This window comes from Equus asinus, chromosome 20 (assembly GCF_041296235.1).
Source record: "Equus asinus isolate D_3611 breed Donkey chromosome 20, EquAss-T2T_v2, whole genome shotgun sequence".
In the NCBI taxonomy this organism is placed as follows: domain Eukaryota; kingdom Metazoa; phylum Chordata; class Mammalia; order Perissodactyla; family Equidae; genus Equus; species Equus asinus.
Window position 1 is genome coordinate 12,178,119 of NC_091809.1, and position 19,158 is coordinate 12,197,276.

The window sequence follows — 19,158 nt, forward strand, 5'->3', positions numbered from 1 at the left end:
AGGTGGGGGTGCGCCAACCCGGCGCCTCAAGGGCCCTCCCGCCGCCTGCACCCCGCGGGCCGTGCCCACTGGACAGGCCACAAACTGGTGCCCCCAGCTGCGGGCCAGGTGGGGTGTCCGGCTCCTGGCTGCTGCGCTGTGCCCTCGGCTCTCCGTCTGGGAACAGGGACGTGGAAGCTGGAGAAGCTGGACGCCCGGACTCGCTGAAGGGGTGGCTTGTGGCCAGCCTTCTTCTGGCCACCAGCCGGCCAGCCGTGGGGTCAAGGCGAGGTGTCCTCCTGGGACGGGGGCGACTCCTCCACTGGCCCTGATGTGGGACTCCCTCCGACACGGCCCCGGCACCCAGCAAGGCCACCTGCCACCACCTGGGGTCAGCAGACTCGGCGGCTGTGCCTCCCTGGGGTTCCTGGGACCCCCGACCCCTCTTGTCCCCCTGGCACCCCACCTCAGTCTCTCTGGGGGGGGGGTCTGAGCTGCGGGCCCCCCCAGGCAGTCCTCAATGTCCTGGTCCCAGGCAGGTGTCCCCGGCCAGGTGCACACCCAGGAGTGGCTCCAAGAGGCCCGGAGTTCTGCTGCCCAGGGCAAGAGCCGTGGTGGCTCTTTACCGTTACACGAATTAAAAGGGAGTGAATTGAAAACCCTCCAGGTTCTTCATGGCGCTGGCCCTGTTTCACGTGCCCAGTGGCCACGGCAGCTGGGGGCACCCGTACTGGACGGTGCTGGTGTGGAACGTTTCCACCCTCGAGGGAAGTTCTGGACAACGGCGGTCTAGTCCCCAGACTGGCCAGGGGTCACCTCAGGAGGACAGGGTCCGTGTCCAGGCCCTGGGGCTGGGAGGGTGGGGAGGGAGGAGGGAGGAGGGTGGGGAGGAAGAGGGGTAGCGAGGAGGAGAGAGGGACGGGAGGAGGGTGGGGAGGACGGTGGGGAGGAAGCTGCAGGCGTGGGTTCCTGTCCCGCAGGTGGGTGGGTGGCTGGGATGGGGGTGACGGGCGTCTCAGTGGGGCTGAGATTCCAGGGCCTGGCTGGACACGGGTCACCAGGGGGGGAATTTTAATTCCTCAGCAACCGACAGGGGTACGTGTTTATTTTCAGCGACAACAGCCGACAGCCGGGGACCCTCCTGGACACGGCTGCTCTCTGGGCCCCCGCTCTGACCCGGGCCAGCGGGCGCCCACCCGCCTCGCTGAGGCCCTGCTCTCCCCGGCCACCCTCTCAGTCCCCGCCTGGGGCTTCTGAAAACCGCCAGGACTGGAGCAGGCTGCCGCTTGGGTCCTGTTGATTCTGTAATGAGAAATTTCTCCCCGAATATTTTTAGCTTCCCCCGGGGCCCCGTGGACTTTGAAGGCTGAGGGGCGCTGGACACTGATCCCGAGCCCCGGGGACTCGGCCGACTGGCCAGGTAGGCGGCTCATGGGTGGGGTCAGGGGTCAGTGGGCAGCAGTGGTGGGACCAGAGGCTGGGCACAGGCTAGGGGGCGGGCCTGCACCTGGAGGGGACAAGGACCACCCCCCCAGTCTGGGGCAGATCCCGGAGCCCAAGAGTGTGGCCCAGGAGGGATGGGGACAGACCCCTGTCATCAGTTTGAGCCTGGGGCTGACAGCGACCCTGGATGACCCCTGACCGTGACTGAGCCTTGAACCCAAGACTGACCCCTGTCCTCAGCGTGAGCCTGACCTTTGACCCTTGACTCCAGAGGAAGCTTACTCCCGCTGAGCCCCTGCCAGCCTAACCTGGAGGCTGGGATGGCCACCAGCCCTGGGAGGGGACAGGGCCTCCTGGGTGCCCATGGTGGTCCCCTGCCGGGCAGGGGTCCCCACAAGCACAGGCAGCTGTCCCCGCACCCCCACCCCCGCCTCGCCCGGGGCCAGGCCTCGATGCTGTCCTGCCGCCCCCCCTGGGGCCCCTCCCGTGGGAGCGGCCGCGGGCACCGCGAGGTTGAATGGGGGCCGCGCGCCTTTGTTCCCGTCCCTGCTCCGGCTCTGACCTTGAGAGAGACAAGAACAGAAGGAAAACGGAGCTTCTGCTCAAATCCGCTCGGCGGCGGCGGGCGGCGGTGGCGGCTCTCGCCTCGGTGGCCCCTGCATGCAAATGAGCCGACCCGGCGCCGGGCCTTTGCTGAGGCGGTCCCTTACCCCGGTGCACCCTGCTGCTCCCGCAGTGAGGTCCAGTCCTGCTGGGGTCAAACGGGGGCCCCCCGCCCCGTCTGGGAGGTCCCGTAAGGCAGGAAGGGTTTCCCGCCCCGGGGGTGGAGGGAGCTTCCTGAAGGCCCCCTCTGCCAGGCAGGCTGCCGGGCTGGCCAGGCCCTGGGCTTGTGACCCTGCCACCCGTGCCCACCTGCCACGCCTCTGCTCCCAAAGTGCCGGACCGGCCAGCCTGGGCCAGGCTGGGCCTGAGCTGCTGGAACCCCAGGCCCTCGCTCCAGCGGCATCCAGGGGTCTGTCTGCGGGCCCTGCCAAGTGACCCTGGGCTGGATCTGGTCTTCTCTGGGCCTCTGGGCCGGCCTCGGCCACCAGCCGGGGGCAGGTCCCAGCTCTCCTCTGAGGAGCCACCTGGGGCAGGCCTGGGAATTCAGGAGCCAGAAACCAGGACACCCAGCACTGCCAGGCGGAGTTCCCCAGAGGGCAGAGGACGGAGAACCTCGCTCGTCCTGCAGGGGAAGGGGGCTCAGGGCGGGCCTGGCCTTGAAGGACAAGCAGAATTTGAATGGGAAGAGAAGGGAAAGGACTCCGAGGCCGGAGCAAAGGTCGGGAAGTGGAGCCGGCGGGGAAGTGGCGGAAGGAAGAAGCTCAGGGGACACGTGCTCATGGCCACAACACGTCAAAGGTGTGTGGCTGTGGTGGGTCCATCGGGCGTCCTCGCCTCCCTGGGGCGGTCAGTTTACCAATCTCCGGCCTCTCATGGTTCCTGCAAGGAGTTTGGACAATCCCTCGCACCGGGACCCTCCAGTTCAAGAGCTCTGGGCTCCCGGATCCCGCGCCAGGCCTGGACGAGTGACACAAACTCAGCCAGCGCTTGGTGACAGCGTACCGCCCCAGGCTCAGAGTCTGGAGAGGGAGGCTGTGGCGTGAATAAGGACAGAACCAGAGGGGCGGGCCCCCAATTCCTTGCCTGCGGTCAGACCCCCAGGAATGATCACTCTGGGTCCTCTGAACAAGTCAGACCCCTGGGCCTTTGCTCAAGCTGCGCCTTCTGCCTGAACCCCCTTCCTGTTCTCCTACCCTTGTCGGACTCCTCCCGCGTGTTCACACACCTGCTGTTGGCCTGGATTCCCTCCTGAGCTGCTCAGACTCAACCTATATGGGGCACCTACTGTTTGCCCAGCACGCTTGGGGCCTGAGGGAGGGACCCCGGTTCCACTTCCCAGATGAGGAAGCAGGCAGGGAGAGGGGAGGTGACTGTGCCGGGCCCCCCGGGAGGCAGCAGTGGACAGGCCCTTTGGACTTGGGTCAGTCTGACAGCTGAGTCTTCACCAGGCGGGCCCAGGAGGCCGGGGGTTGGCCCACCCGGGTTAGGATTTGGGGGTGTGGGTTTGGATGAGGGGGTCCCACGATTTGAGGCATCACTGTCTTCTCTGTGCACTGGCGGCCGCCAGGCTCTGCAGATGGGCCTGGTGGCGGGAGCGGAGCTGGGACCCTCGGCCAGGCCCGGGCGATGACGATGGGGCGCACGCACAGCCCCGCGGAACTGGGGGTCGCAGGGGCGGGGGGGCGGGTGGACAGGTCCGGACTGGCGTGGCCCAGGAGGGGGGCGCCGGGGAGCCCGAGACCCCCAGGCCCAGCCCCCGCGCGGCCGGGGCACGGCGGGAGGGGGCGCCCGCGGCTCTCCCGGCGCTCGGGCGGGACAAAGGCCGGAGTCCCGGCCCCTCCCCGGCGGGTGCGGCGGCGGCGGCGGCCCGCGCTCCGAGAGACCGCGCGGCCGGGCCGGCGGCCGGGGCCTCCCCGGCTCCCCGCCCGCCGCCGCCTGACTTCTCGGCGCCCGAGGTCGCGCGCGCCGGGGCGGGGGCGTCCGGGGATCTCCAAGCGCCGGCGCGCCCTCCTCCCGCCCGCCCCGCGCCCGCCCGCTCGCGGCGGCGGAGGAGGCGGAGACGGCTGGCAGGCGGCGGCCAGGCGAGCGCGGCGGCCGGACCGGGGCCATGGCGCCCGCGCAGCGCCCGCTGCTGCCGCTGCTGCTGCTGCTGCTCCCGCTGCCGCCGCCGCCGCCCTTCGCGCGCGCCGAGGACGCCGCCCGCGCCAACTCGGACCGCTACGCCGTCTACTGGAACCGCAGCAACCCCAGGTGAGCGCGGCCGCGCGCGGGGACCGGCGCCGGGGGACCCCGGACGCCCCCCCAGCCCGGGGCCCGGGCCTCCCCTGCGCCCGAGCTCCGCGCGCCCCCCCGCGCGCGCTGCCTCCGGAGTGGGGGGCGCCCGGCTGTCGCGGGAGCCCCCGGGGAGTTCCAGCCTCCGGAATTCGGGGGACTCCGCTGCTCGTGCCTTCTCCACCCCCCCCACCCCGGGGCGCCCCACCGCCGTGCAGACCTGGGGGGACATGCAGCCGGCGTGCCCCAGAGTGCTGCTGGCCGCCGGAGTTTGGGGAACCCCTCTGGCACCCTGAGAAGCCCTGCAGCCCTGAGTTTCCTTCTCGGACTTGGGGGACCCCCCGATCCTCCGGTCTCTCCAGGGAGCCCTCCGGCTTTGGAGTTGGTGGGGATGCCCCGGAACCTTGGCACTGAGCTGCACCCGGAGGTGGGGACCTAGGCCCCCCCGGGGCAAGGGTTCCACGGATGTGTCTTGCCGGTGGGTCCCCAGATGAACTTGGGGAAGTTGGAACGTCCCTACCAGCCGAGCTGCCTCCGCCTTCGCACTAAGGGGGTCTGGTCCCAGCTTGTATGGATGGGGAGACTGAGGCACCGAGGGGGCTGGGGAGCAGTCCTGGGAGTCTCCACCGGGGACCGTCCTCTCCCGGTCCTCCTGCCACTGATGGAGAAACTGAGGCGCAGAGGGGACGAGCGGCTGGCTCAAGGTCACGGCGAGGGGAGCAAGCTGGGGCGGGGACCCAGGTGGCCTCATGCCCAGCCTGCCATGCCCAGCCGAGGTGCCCCACCCGCCTGCCCCACCTCCTCAGTGCTGGGCGCTGAGTACAATTTGGGGGCAGCAGAAGCCCCGTTAGTCAGAGCGAGCAAAGTTTGCTGGTGACTGACCACCTCCTGGACATCGGCAGAAGGCTCTGAGCCAGCCTGGGGGCTCGAAGGCCGAGGTGGGCTGGGGGTCCCGGGGGAGATGGGGCCCCGGTGTCCCGTGGCTTTGGGGTCAGTGGCTTTCAGGGTCACACTGTTCCCGTGGGGGCCGGGCTGCAGACCTTGCCGCCCTGCCCCTCTGTCCCCGGTCACTTTCTCTCCGTTTTCAAGCGCCAGCCGAGCTGCCCGCCCCAGCCTGCCGTCCTCCCGCCGTCCCCTGCCGTCCTCGATCGTCGGGCGGAAAGTTGCATAAAGGGCCGTCTTTGAGGCGGGCTCGGGGACAAGGGCGGCCAGTGTCCCGCCGCGGGGGCAGGGAGCGTGCCCAGACGCCCCCCTCAGCTGCCCGGCTGTGGGGTCGGCCCCCGGGGCCGAGGGCAGAGACCCCGGGAGGCGGAGGGACGGCCGGGCCACCTCGGAGCCGGTCCCCCGCGCCGCCCGCCCCGCTGGTCACATGTGGGTTTGATTAAAGCCTTTCCCCGCGGCCGAGCCGGGCGCCCGGCAGGCAGCACTGCCCCTGCCCAAGTTTTCGGTTTCAGCTCCGAAGTCGCCGTCCCCGGTGTGGCCTGTCCTTTGTTCTAGCGAACGCCACACACACATGAGGAGCCTCCAACGGGGGCGGAAGGGGGTCGTGGGGCTGCCGGCCACCCTCCCCGCCACGGAGCCACGGGCCACTGGCGGGATCCCGGCAGGGGAAGGAGGCGGCCGCGGTGCCTGGCCCCGGCCGGCCACTCGGCCCCCTCCTGTTGCTGACCCAACAGCTCTGCCCCGACCGGCTGCCCGAGGGGACGGCCTTGCTTGTCCGGCGCAGACCCCAGCGGTCAGGGCCTTCCTCACCCCCTCTCCTCCTCCCGCCTGGGGCGTCCCAGGTGGCACGTCACCTCCCCAGCGTGATGGGGCCCAAGGCCCAGGTGAGCACCTCGCCCGGGAAGCCCCGGTCGGTCCAGAATCGGGGTTCCATCCTCGCTGAGGTTGGGGGGCTCTGCAGAGGGGCTTCGGCGACCTGGGGACCCCCCAGGAGCTTTGGTGCCCGGGGCAGCCGGACCGGAACTGCGGCCCGGCGTGGGAGGAGGGTGGCCTGGGCCTCGGCGTGTGGGGCACCCAGGTGTGATGTCCCAAGGGCGCCCCGACCCGGGGGACACTAGCCCAGAAAGAGGTGCAGGGCCGGCGAGGAGGCCTGGGGCGGCCCCACGGGCGGAGGCGAGAGGCCAGCCGGGCTGGGGAGAGACCGGGATGGTGTCGGAGCAGAGGGGCTGGGGGCGGCCGCAGGTGGAGGAGAAACGCGAGGACAGAGGGCCGTGCCTGGGAGAGTGGCGCACACAAAAGGCACCGAGAGGAAGGGGACAGAGCCAGGGTGGGCAGCTCGGGTGGGGACGGACGGGCAGCTGAGGAGCCGGAGGGACGGACGTGCTGGGGTGGGGGACGGACAGGCATGGGCTGTGCTGCTGCAGCGACGCTGGGTGTCACCACCCCCCTGCGGCCGGCCTGGCACCTGCGGCGAGGTGATGAGTATGTGACTGTTCCCCGATTGCATCCTCCTGCCGTGCCGTGCATTTTTGCGCACACGCGGCTGGCGGGCGTCGCCGGGGGAACCCCGCACCCACCGCGTCCGCTGCCTTGGGCTGGGGTTTCCTCACCCGGTCCAGCCACCGGGCCCCGGCACCCCCACCGGCCGGCTGTCCGGCTGTCTGTCTGACCCGCCCCTTCCTGGGCTGGGCACCCCTGGGCTGCCGCCGGGTGTCTCTGGGCCTGTCCCCGGGGCTGAGCGTATGGCCGCGTGTGCATTTGCGCAGGGGCTCGTGTGCGGGGTGCCGCGGGGGTCCCTGGGAGCCTCACTGGGCTGCAGAATCTGTCTGCACATGTCACTGCATGTAGCTGCGTGTAGCTATATGTAGCTGCGTGTTCTTGTCTGTGACACGCGAGGGTCCTGGGGACCCCGGAGGTGCGCATGTTCATGTGTGTGTGGTAGGCTGACGCATGTGCCTACGGGTCCATAGAAGCCTGGCGTGTTTGCACATGTGTCTGCGTGCCTGTGCCGGGAGTGCACGCGTGTGGAGGGGGCACGTAATGTATGTGGTGGCGTGTGTATGCTCTATGCGTGTAGCATCCGCGGTGGCGTGTCTGCGTGTGCGTATTTGTGTCGTTGGCATCTGTGCACACGCGTGTCCGGCGTGTGGCCTGGCTCTGGCCGACCGGGGCCTCGGGTGGGGGGTGGACGCTCCACACCGAGGCTGGCACAGTCTGCCCTCCCCGCCCGCTCCTCCTTGAGCCGTGGGTCCCCGCGGGGGCCATGTCCGGGTCCGTGGCCCGGGCTGCCCTTGGCTCAGAGGAGCCATCGAGGCCCAGAGCGGGCACCACGCGGGGCATCCTCCGCCCCCGAGGCCCCCACCCTGTTGGAACCTGCAGCGCGAGTGGACCCAGCGGTGCGGACCCGGGTTGGGGCTCTGGGCTTGGCGCCTTCCCCCGGCCCCCCCACGGCCCATCGCACCCCGGGGCTGGCGGCAGAGCTGCCCTCTGCGGCCACTGGGCCGGGACAATGGCGCCTGGGGAGGCGTCGTCCGCGTGGTGGAGGTGACGGGGCGCCCGGTCCCCAGGGCCCTGCCCGCCTCGCTGGCCTCGGGGGAGCCGGCTGTGAAGGGCGCGGCTGCGTTTTGCCGCATGAGGGTTTTTTGTTGCGTTTGAAAGCAGCTCGTCCGCCTGGCTTGGGGGGCTTGGAGAGCGAGGCCCGGCGGGTCAGGGGGACTTGGGGCCGGAGGATGGGGTCCGGGGGGTTGGGGGGGGCCCGGGCTCGGATTTGGGGGTCCTGGAAACCTGGGGGTGACCTCGGGCGGGCGGCTCGGCTGCTCGGAACCCCTGTGTTGCCTCCCTGTGTCCACTCCGCTGTGTGGCACAGCCCGTGGCCCAGGAACGCGCGTGCTCCGGGGGTGCAGAGGCCCCCGGCAGGGGAAACCGAGGCAGCTCCTGCGGGCGAGAGGAGGGGCCTCCAGGCCAGGGTCCCCATGTCTGCAGTGACGGCGGCATTCCGGCCCGAGTGACCTACCGGGGGGCCCACAGCAGTGCCGGGGGCTGGGGGCCAGCTCTGAGACGCCCCCCCAGGGGGCCGGGCCTCCCTCTGTGCGGTCTGAGTCAGGCACGCAGGCTTCCTGGGCTCTGACAGGTGGGGGAGTCCCTCCTGTGCCCAGCCTTGGTCCCCCCGCCCATGGACCACCCTGGGCAGCCTCTGTGCAGAGAGAGAAACTGAGTCCCCATGGCGGACGCCCCCGGGGAGCCGTGGCCTCCACCTGCCTGGGAGCGGCCCGGGATGGGGGCCGGCCCTCTGTGACCTCCGGGCCCTGGCACACGCGTCCTCGACGGGGTCAGCGGCGGAGGTGGTGATGGGGGCTGGGAGGCCCACATCCTCTGGGCCGACGTCTTCTTTTCCTCGGCCACCTCCTTGGCCCCTGAGCCAGACCTGGGGGGGGTCGCACCCCACGGCCGTGTCCTCCCCGTGACCCCCACCTCCTCAGAACGGGTCACACGTCAGCCCTGCCTCTCGGTGTTGCCGGGGATCTTTGTCCTTGGGAGAGGGTGGGCCTGGCCGTGTCCCCCGCTGGGTGGCCACGAGGGGAGAAGGGCCAGGGCCACCCCGCGCCCCGTCCCAGCCCCGCAGCTGAATGCCCCGCGGGGTTTTGTCTTCACCCCGACTGGACCCGGAACTCTGCGGCCAGGCCAGCCCGGCCGAGGCTCGCAGGGGCTCAGCCGCTGTGCCTCGGTCTCCCCGTCGGGACCTTGGCGCGGAGGGGCTCCGTTCACCGAGCGGCCAAGTTGCCACACCAGCCGTCCTCCCCGACTCCCCACCCGCAGGTCGGCCTCCCCCCATTACGCCCCCTTTTCACGGACCCCGAGAAAGTGACTGATCACGGCCACCAGGACGTCGGGCCGCGTCGGGGTGTCCCCTCCTCCAGGGTCAGCCGTGTCTGGGGCCGGCCAGGGAGCGTCACGGTGGGCATCGTGGGCACAGGGGAAGACGCGCCCCGTGGACTATGTTCCCTCGCCTCTTCCCAGAGACCAAGGCCCGGGGGGGGCCGACTCTGCGGCCCCCTCCCTTCCACGCCCCGCCGCTCATTCTTTCCCTCTTGCTTCAGCTCTGAGGCCCTGCCTCAGTTTACCCCCGGCACCCACAAGGTCATACTCGCCCTTTCTCGGGTTGACGCTGTGCTGCCTTGGGGTCCAGCTTTCCCTGAGGTCCCGCCCGGGCCCCGCAGGAGGAAGGCGGCCGGGCCTCCGAGGGGCAGGTGTCTTCTTGGCCCCTCGGACAGCCGAGGGTGGCACCTAGGCCCCTTTCCTGGGAGCCGGAGAAGCGGGGAGAGAGAGAGACCTGGACCCACCTGGGGGCGGGGTGGGCACTTAGGGCCCTGGGGTGCTGCCCCCCCACCCCGTGCCTCGGTTTCCAGTCTGGGAAGGTGGCACGGCCCCCCCGCTCCTGTTTTGGGTGAGATTCCTAATTAGTTGCTTTGCTATTAGCGTCTAATGACTTGACAGTCGCCCGATTGGAGCTAATTAGCTGCCAGCCAGGGGGTTGGGGGGTGTCGGGGCAGCCCGGGAGCCCTGACGGGTGAGGGTTCGCCTGGGGCTGGGAGGGCTGCCTGGAGGAGTGGACGTGGACAGGAGGCCGGCAGGGCGGTGGAGGCGGAGGTGTGGCCGGTGGGGGCGGGGAGCCCTCCGTCTGGGAACCGATCCCAAGTCAGTCATTAACCCCTTAGTGAGAATTTCCATCTCTCTCCGCCGCTCCCGCGAAGCATCTGCATCTCCGGCTTCCTCGCTGATGGAGGAAACGGGGCCTTTGTCTTGCTCCCCCCGGGCTTGGTTTTGCGGTTGGGCCCCCTCCCCGGGCAGGCGCCACCCCGAGTGGGGGCAAGGCGCCCGCCCCTGACTCATCGGCCAACTTGGAACCGGGATTGCCAACACAGCAAGGCCATCGCTATCTTAGAGCCGGGAAGGGAAAGCATGGGCGGCTGGAGATCATGTCGGGGGCTCCTCCTAGGACCTGCCTGCCTGGGGTCCTCACTCCCTACGTGGGGACCATTCTCTGCTCCTCACAACTCTAGCGCCTCAAAGACCTCGAATCTTGGCCTTTGATCGACAAACACGTATTGAGCACCGCTGTGTGCCAGGGTCTCTCTGGCCACAGGGGGCAGGATCGGAGAAGGAGGCCGACCCCACAGTCCGCGAGGCCAGACGCCAGACTGTGTAACGGTATAAATATGACGATGGCGGACGGAGATAGTGCTGAGGGGGGGAGACAGGGAAAAGAATGCCAGGCAGAGGGATGAGCATGTGCAAAGGCCCTGGGGTGGGAATAGGCACAGGCAGGAGACTGCTGTGGCTGGAAGGAGTGAGCTGCGGGAAGACAGAGGGCGATGAGAGTGGGGGCAGTGGGGCCACACGGGGCCTCGTGGGCTGGGGACGACTGTGGGCTTTGTTCTGAGCGACGGGGAGCTAACGGAGGGCGTCAAGTCAGCGGGTCACAGGGCGAGCCCTGGATTTGGGGGAGGCCAGGAGCCTGGCCGGCCTGGTGGGACCGGACATCCGGCCGCTGAGCCAGAAAAGCAGCCTCGGTCTCTGAGGTTCTGCAGAAGATGAACTGGGAGGGGAGGACGATGGCGGCGCCGGGTGGAAGGAGGAAGGCACGGTGATGGGGGACCCGGGCAGAGGCCACACCCACCCCCGGCCATTCCCTTCACGAAAGAGGCTCTGCTGAGAGCCGAGTTCTCTTTCAGGCCGAGTGTGCATCCCAGGCATCGTGCTGGGGCCGAGAGGGGAAACCGAGGCCCGGAGGGGGCTGGGGGCCGGGACTGTGGCGCCTCCGGCCCGGTCCCGCCCCCGCCCGTGGTTCCCCCAGCGCAGCCTCCCCCGCAGGACTCGGCCTGGGTGCGGGCGGGTCCCCGGGGCGCTGGGCCGCAGCTGTCATCGATCGGCTGATCAATGGGGCTTTCAGTGGGGCCGGGAAGGAGCGAAAATGACTTTTCAAAAAGCCTGGAGCGGCGTCGGCATCGATTGCACCCACGGGCCGGAGGACGTGGCGGGTCAATGAGACGCCCGCCCGCCTGCCGGCCTGGGGGCACTCGAGGGACGGGCGGGGTCTGAGACGGAAGGGGGTCCCCGGCTGACCCGGGGCCGCCTCGTGAGCCCTGAGGACCGTCCCCACTGTGCCGAGTTGGAAACTGAGGCTTCGAGGAGAGAATGAGCAGAGACACCAGCTGGGCTGGAACCCGCGTCCGAGCCCAGAGCTACGCGGGTCCGCGCCCCCGACCGGCCCCCGCTGCCCCAGTCTCACGGCTGGACACATTTATTCTGCAAACACCCTCCTCCTCTGTGGGAGTGCGGTGAGCTCCCCGTCCCTGGGCGAACCCCACCGAGCCGGGAAGGGGCTGGGGGCGAACCAGCTCACCCAGCTCCCAGACCTGGAAGTCCGCCAGCCTAGACCTCAGCCGCAGACTCAAAATCATCACCGGGTTTCTAGTGACGGATGGGGAAACCGAGGCACGAGTGAGCACGGTCTCCTGCCTGCCTCATTCCCACCTCTGGGGCCCAGGAGCCCTCGGCCCCACGTGGTGCAGCATCTCGGGGGCCGCGGGGCACCGGCGATGCCATCTGGTAACCCAGCCGCCCCCTTGGGGGTCGGCTGTGCCAATTAGCACACCCCTCATGGGGGCCGTGCCGCGCTCCCTCCCGCGGGCCCGGCGGCTGGCACGGGGGGGCGGGCGCGGAGGTGGCAGCCGGGCTGGGACCCGAGCAGCCTGGGCCTCAGTTTCCCCACCTGTGCAGGGAGGGAGGAGGCAGGGCGGCCTGGGGGAGGCTGCCCCCCAAGCCTCTGCTGCTCGGGCCTTTTATGTGCTAACAAGCTCCTCTCGGGAGGCCCCCCTTGTCCCCCCTCGGTCGGGCCGCGTTTACATGACAGGGACCCCGGGGACCACGGGCGCGAGATCTAAGGGCTCCTGACGCTGTTGCCCGAGGCGGCTGTGGAAGGGGAGCGCCGGTCCCTTGCTCAGCTGACCTCCGTCCTCGCTGCCGAGGGTCAGGGCCTCCCCGAGGAAGGGGCGAGAGTCTGGGGGACTCCAGGGCGGGCCTGGAGGTGGGGCTGGGGGGGCCGGGGGTCCCCAGGGGGAGCCAGGAGCTGGGGGCAGATGTGGGATTCTGGGGGCTCAGGAGGGAGGACGTGGGGGACCGGCCGGGGTCACGCAGGACGGAGGTGGGGCTGGGGGTGGGACCAGGGCATCTCTGAGCTGGGCTGAGGGAGGGAGGGCTGGAGGGTCTTTCACGCCAAGCCCCACGCCCTGCAGGGAAACCGAGGCTAGGGGTGCGGGCAGAGCTCGCCCCAGAGGGGCCTGTGTCGCCTACTTGGCCCTGGGCCTTCTGGGCGGGCGGATCTGCAGGAGCAAAGCTCGGTGGCTGCCCCCCGGGGGGCAGCATGGGGGCTGCCCGGAGGAGGGGGCGTCGGGGCGAGCAGGAGGATTTCTGGAGAGGGACTTCCTGGTGGACAGCTCGTGGGGGGCCTGGGGCGCAGGGAGCTCAGGTGTGGGACGTGGAGGGGTGGGGTCGTGTGACACCCGCTGCTTTGCATGCGGTTACCCAGCATGCCTGGCGGCCGCCCCTCTTCCCCCTGCACCCACCTCACTGCGGGCCGGGGGCTCCCAGCTCGCTGGACCCGAGGTGTCTGCTGTGTCCTGGGGGGTGCCGTGTGGGGCACGCGGGCTCGAACCCTGGAACCCTGTGGGTGGGGTGTCCACCCTGCGGTCCCCTCCCCCCACTGCCTCCCCCATCTCCTGGCCTGCCCCCTTCCCGTCCTGCGCTGACCCCTCCCTGCTGACCCCGTCCCTGACCCCGCCCACTGACCCCATCCCTGACCCTGCACTGACCCCATCCCACTGACCCCATCCCTGACCCCTCCCCACTGACCCCACCCCACTGACCCCATCCCTAACCCCACCCTGCTGACCCCATGCCTGACCCCACCCCTGACTCCTCCCCACTGACTCCATCCCTGACCTCACCCTACTGACCCCTCCCCACTGACCCTTCCCCGCTGACCCCTCCCTGCCCCAGGTTCCACGCGGGCGCGGCGGACGACGGCGGGGGCTACACGGTGGAGGTGAGCATCAACGACTACCTGGACATCTACTGCCCGCACTACGGGGCGCCGCTGCCGCCGGCCGAGCGCATGGAGCACTATGTGCTGTACATGGTCAACGGCGAGGGCCACGCCTCCTGCGACCACCGGCAGCGCGGCTTCAAGCGCTGGGAGTGCAACCGGCCCGCGGCGCCCGGGGGGCCGCTCAAGTTCTCCGAGAAGTTCCAGCTCTTCACGCCCTTCTCGCTCGGCTTCGAGTTCCGCCCGGGCCACGAGTATTACTACATCTGTGAGTGGGGGCACGGGCACCGTGGGGGGGGGATGCGAGCGGGAGGTGGGGGCGCAGGGCCAGCCCCCACCCAGCGCGGGCCTCCGTTCCTGGGGGTCAAGCTCTCAGATGCTCTCACCGTCCTCCCAGCAAAAACCCCGCAGGCCCCGCTGTCCGAGTCCCCATTTTGCAGATGGGGAAACTGAGGCTCAGAGCGGGGCTGAGACCCCCCCCCCGCCCGCACACACGGCCTTCCCTCTGTCACCTCCACCCCTGGATCAGGCCCCTGGGCCTCTGGGCTGGGGCGGCCGATGCCCCACCGGTCAGCCTGGCCGCACTGAGACCAGGGGTGCCCACCCCTATCACCCTGAGGAGGGAAACTGAGGCATAGTGAATCTGGCCGGGGAGGGAGGCTGGTCAGAGCCACAGGAGGGGGTGAGGGCAGACCCCGTGTCCCGCCCCGTCTCCCCGGCCTGGACAGGGCTCTCCGGGCCGTCCCCCGGCACCCACCCCCACCCCAGGGTGCCCCGAGGACAGTGGAGGCTGCTTCCCGCGGTCGGTCGGGGCAGCCTGGGGACACGCGGGCGCCCACGCCACACAGGGGACTGGGCGGGCCCCACCTGCCGCACGTCCGGGGAGTCCCGGGGGCCCCCCGTTTCCTCCCTACAAAGCCCGGATGGCAGGGTCTGGGGAGGCGGGTCCGAGTCTGGCTCTGGGGGGGCCGGGCCGACCTTCACCCCCTCCCGCTGTGTCAGGTGACACTCGAGGGAGCCCCCCCTCCTTCCTTCCTCTGCGCTGGTTGGATTTTTTTTTTTTCCTTTCAATTCAAGGAGAGAAGCGGGTGGGGGAGGGGAAGAAGGTGTTCGAATGAAGTCCCCGGAATATAAGAAAAATTACATTTTTCTTTCCGAGACGGGAGTTTCATAAAGATAATTATTGCAATTATTCGTCCTCTCTCTGTGACGGATGTTACTTGTGTTACGTGCTTTTTATCTTCGTCTCCCAGCGCGAGGGACTTCGGGGGGGGGGCGGGCAGAGGTGGCGGCCGCCGAGGGGACAGGCCCGGCCGGAGACGCAGGGGTGCTCACGCCCATTCACGTGTGCAAACCCGCCAGGCCTCATGCCTCCCGGTCCCTGTCCTGGCCCCTCCTGAGCGCCCTCTCTCCTGGCGCATCGCTGACGCGGTTGGGCCACCCCCGGTCCCCTCTGGGGCACTCGCCGTGTGGGCCAGGAAGTGCGGATAGTGGTGGAACTTTAGCGGGAGAGGATAGAACGTGCTGCTGCCTCCTTGGGACCCCCTCTGGGCGAGGCGGGAACACTGCCCCCTCCTGGGGGTGACTGGCTCCCGGGTTCTCCCAGCAGGACATCAGCATTTCTAAAGCACCCACTCTGTGCCAGATGAGGCCCAGAGGGGGGTGACTTGCCGACGGGCACCCAGGAGCAGAGATTTGGTTCCGGCTCAGTCATTCGGCTGCACTGCCTTTTTTTGCAATTAATAGAAAACACACATATTTTTATTCCTCACCTCTGAACTTTGCCCTGGGGTGAGCCGGACACAGACACCCCCAGTCTCTGGGGTTAGGGTTTGGCAAAGGGACAGAGTGGGGTGGGGGGTGTGTGTGCAGGAGGACTGCTGGGACACGGGGCATTGTGCCTGGGGCTTTGATGTATGATTAGGAGTTTTATGAGTGGCTTCCCACCTGAGGTCAGGCTTGAGTCACCAGCGTGGGGAAGAGGATGCAGCCCCAGGTGGTCCCGGGCACCAAGAGCCCCCACCTCACTAACCCCCAACCCCTCTCTTGCAGCTGCCACGCCGCCCAATGCCGTGGACCGGCCCTGCCTGCGGCTGAAGGTTTACGTAAGGCCAACCAGTAAGTGCTCAGGGGGTCAGGCAGGGTCCAGGCTGAGTGGTCAGTAGAGTCAGAGGGCGGTCACAGCACAGCCTCAGGAGTCCCACAGCCTCAGCCATGGCTGGGGCAGGCCCTGCCCCCCAGCCTCAGTTTCCCCGTCTGCAGATGGGGCCGACATTTCAGACCCTATTTCAGGGTGGGGGTTGAAGTCCACGGTCGTGCCCCCCTTTGCGCCCGGAGGTAGAGCGGGGGCCACGTTCTGGCTCTTCGAGCATCCCAGAGGCCCCCGGAGGGAAGAGGGCCTCGGCGTCCTCGCGCTCCCGCCCGGCACCAGGCACACCTCCAGGGGGCACCCGCCGTTTGCCACGGAGACGGGAGTCTTGGCCCGGCCGGCTCGGGAGCTCAGGTGGTGGCGGGCGGGGCGAGGCTGAGCGGGTGGCGGCTGGGGGTGGGGTCTGGGCCGCCCGCTGACCACCCGCCCCGCCTGTCCCCGTGTCGTGTCCCCAGACGAGAGCCTGTACGAGTCCCCAGAGCCCATCTTCACCAGCAACAACTCGTGCGGCGCCCCACGCGGCCGCCGGCTGCTCCTCGGCGCCGTCCCCGTGCTCTGGACCCTGCTGGGCGCCTAGGCCACCCCTGGACCCTGTGCGCCCGTGCTGCCCGCCGGCCGGGACGCCCCCGGGGCAGCCAGGACTCCCCGCGCCCGAGGGACTGCGTGTCGGCGAGCCCTGGCCTGGCCGTCCCGTTCCGTCGGGGCCTGGAGCATCTCTCGGCGATTTTTTTTCGGTGCGTTTTTCCCGGTTGGAGCAGAAAGACTTGAGTTTTTAATTTAATTTATTCCTTGCTGTCGCCCGTGACTTTGGGAAGGGGACGATGGATGGGGTGGGGGTTCAGGGGACCGGGGACCCCGGTGCTGTATGTGTTGGGTCCCGGCTGGCTCCCACCACGGACCCCCCCAGGTGCCCCAGGCTGGAGAGGCGCGTCCCCCTGAATGTGGTCTGGGGGCCTCAGACCCCCACCCTGCTCACTCCTGATGAACGTCGCCCGGAGTGGAAACCCACGACCTTCCGCTCGAGGCCACCGCGGAGCCGCGACCCCTCGGAATCACAGCGCCCACGTCCCCCGGTCCCCCGCGGCCTTGCCCGATCGCCCCCGAGGCCGAGAAGACGTCACATTTCTGTAAATAGAGCCAGCAAGTATATACTGTGATTTATTTTTACTGTATTCCTGAGGACGGACTGGAAAATTTCTTTTTTTTTTTTCCCCCCTCACCCCTTCAGAGGGGGCTTTTATTTTGGCGGGGGGGTGGGGTGGACTTTTTAGAATAGAAGCCGCACTTCGCAATAAGCTCGTTCGTCTGTCGGAGCCCCTCCCTCTATTCTGTGACCTGATAATGTTTATAAGAAAAAAGAAAACGTCACAAAACAGGATGGGGGGGGTGGGACCACCACCCAAACACACCCCCCCCCGAGACACTTTAATGACGCAAATGGTGCATTTGTACAAATTTCATATTTCTACCCGCCTTTCCTGATCTGTGTTTTATATATATTATATATAAATATATATGGGGTGCGGCCGCCCGGAGACGGCCGGCCCGGGGGCTTTTGTAGGGCTGGCCGCGGGGCCTCCCCACTCCCGTCACAATCAACTTTGGATTCTGTATTTTTTTATAATAAAATGAGTGTGAACCTCAGAATGCGCGTCTCTGTGGGGCCTGGGCCACCCCAGCTGGAGGGGATCCCGGGAGGCGGGTCCGGGACCTGCAGGGGGCAGGGTGTGGGCTGTCGGGGTGCCGCCACGGTCGATGCTTGGGTTCTGCACGTGGTTTGGGGGCCGGGCCCGGGAATGAGCATCTCAGGTGGCGCTGGACCCTTCATCGCCGCCCCTGAGCCTCGGTTCCCCCTCTGGAGATGGGAACCAGCGCCAGCCCCGGGGGCAGCTGGGAGGATGTGACCGTGAGTGGACAGCGGGGGCTCCTGGGCACGTCGGAGACCCTGACCCCAGGGCCGGGCAGGGCCCCCCCGGCCCCTCGTCCATGCTTGGGGTGGGGGTGTCCGCAGTTTCAGTGACCAAATTCGCTGACATCTCCGTCACCGAGCTCCACTGCTGTGTGACTCGGTTTCCCTCATTGCCCCAGGCCGCCTGGGGGCCTGTCTGTCGCCTCGTCATCCCCTTACGCCTTTGCAGAAGGCGGGTGTGTGTCGGTGGACCCTGGGGTCCCGGGGCCTCCCCCGCAGCACGGCCCCGGCAGGAGGCTCAGAGAGGCCGTGGACTGCCGCGCACGGCCCAGGGGCTGGGGTCCCCGCGGCCCGCCGTCCGGGTGCCACCCGCCACCGGGGCCACAGCGTCTCAGGCACGGTCCTCAGAAGGAACGCCCTCCGCTCATTAATTCGGCCGCGCCGCCCAGGGACAGGGGCTGCCTCCTAATGAGGCCGCGAGGCACAAAGCCCCCTGTGTGCGCCCCGCCCACCGGCAGCGGGGACGCCGGAGCCAGCCAGCACCGCGGGGACACCCCGGGATCCCTGTGCGCGGCAGGACCCCGAGGCTCGGAGATGAGGAGACCGCCCCGAGACCCCTCACCCGGACCCTCCAACCCAGCCCTGGGGACGGGGGCCCTGGAGGGAGAGGCTGGGGTGCAGGGGTCACGGGCGGCATCTGAGCCGCTGACTTGTATTCTGTTATGAAAAGAATCTTTTATTGAGATATATTCACACCCTGCGCGGTGCCTGCATTTAAACACAATTCCACGATTTTTCGTATATTCACAGAGCTGTGCGACCACCACCTGGATCTAATTCCAGAACATTCCATCACCCCAAAAGCAACCCCGTCCCCATCAGCATGACCACCACCCCCTCCCCAGCCCCCGGCCCCCCCCGAGCGCGCTCTCTGTCTGTGGATCTGCCTGTTCTGGACGTTTCACGTCAATGGGGTCACACGCCGTGTGTCTGTGTCTGCTGCTCCCCCTGAGCGTCGTGTGTGCAGGTCCGTCCACGTGCAGCCGTGTCAGGGCCTTGCTCCTCTTCATGGCTGCGTAATATTCCAGCGTGTGGGTGGACACATCGTGTTTATGCGTTTATCTGTTGATGGACGCTTCAGTTGTTTCCACCTACCTATATTTTGACTATTTCATACTTTTCGAAACAAGTTTTAACACACAGGTGGCCTGGATGGATAGGTAAGTGCAAAAACAGCCTAGTCCTCACCTCAGGGCCTTTGCACGTGCTGCCTGCCCCCCACACACACACCCTTCCTGCAGACCACTGCTCAGCTTTCTCCCTCAGCTCCTGCAGGTTAGGTCACTCGTCCCCTCTCGCCCTCCTTGGCCCGGGGACGGCTCACCCCATGCTCCTCACTGTCAAATCTCTGATTCTGAACCCGTCCGTCTCCCGCACGGGCTCCGAGTCCCCAGCAGGCAGGGGTGGGTCTGTCTGGTCATCACTGGGACTCAGTGCCTGGTCCACGGCGGAGAGTCTCCCCTCGGACTTGTCCTCTGCCACACGCACAGACACGCGTGCACCGTGTGCAGAGGGACCGAGACCCCGCAGGCGCTGTGTGCCCCTGTCCCGCCAGACTCTGGCATCTGGGGCCCGGGTCTCTCGGGAACCACCTGTGTCCACCACAGGTCGCGTTTCCCGAGTCCACATCAGCACCCCTAGCGTGCATTTAGTGAGCGCCTACTGTGTGCAGTCTGTGCTGGGCCCTCCCTCGGTCTG

At 68.3% G+C, this 19,158-nt stretch overlaps 2 protein-coding genes across 2 annotated transcripts; one reads left to right on the plus strand and one right to left on the minus strand.

The window, feature by feature from the left end:
* Positions 1 to 1,420: 1,420 nt before the first annotated feature.
* On the minus strand, positions 1,421 to 4,134 carry LOC139041175 (basic salivary proline-rich protein 3-like). The gene is made up of 3 exons (XM_070491463.1): positions 3,504 to 4,134; positions 1,731 to 1,984; positions 1,421 to 1,486 (listed from the first exon to the last, which is right to left on the minus strand). The coding sequence occupies exons 1-3, from the start codon at positions 4,132 to 4,134 to the stop codon at positions 1,421 to 1,423; spliced, it is 951 nt and encodes a 316-aa protein (XP_070347564.1).
* EFNA2 (ephrin A2) lies at positions 3,889 to 17,129 on the plus strand. The gene is made up of 4 exons (XM_044753706.2): positions 3,889 to 4,275; positions 13,297 to 13,610; positions 15,395 to 15,460; positions 15,947 to 17,129. Exons 1-4 carry the CDS (start codon positions 4,133 to 4,135, stop codon positions 16,066 to 16,068), a joined length of 645 nt encoding a protein of 214 aa, XP_044609641.1. The 5' UTR covers positions 3,889 to 4,132; the 3' UTR covers positions 16,069 to 17,129.
* Positions 17,130 to 19,158: the final 2,029 nt, after the last annotated feature.

Bases quoted from the DNA above. Each gene is read 5' to 3' on its own strand.
- EFNA2 (XM_044753706.2), top strand. From the start codon at position 4,133: ATGGCGCCCGCGCAGCGCCCGCTGCTGCCGCTGCTGCTGCTGCTGCTC. The intron at 4,276-13,296 runs GTGAGCGCGGCC...TCCCTGCCCCAG, and splicing joins TGGAACCGCAGCAACCCCAG to GTTCCACGCGGGCGCGGCGG. The intron at 15,461-15,946 runs GTAAGTGCTCAG...TCGTGTCCCCAG, and splicing joins GGTTTACGTAAGGCCAACCA to ACGAGAGCCTGTACGAGTCC.
- LOC139041175 (XM_070491463.1), bottom strand. From the start codon at position 4,134: ATGGCCCCGGTCCGGCCGCCGCGCTCGCCTGGCCGCCGCCTGCCAGCC. The intron at 1,985-3,503 runs GTGGGCCAACCC...GTCTCTCTCAAG, and splicing joins ACCCCCAAATCCTAACCCGG to GTCAGAGCCGGAGCAGGGAC. The intron at 1,487-1,730 runs GTTAGGCTGGCA...TGTCCCCTCCAG, and splicing joins GTGGCCATCCCAGCCTCCAG to GTGCAGGCCCGCCCCCTAGC.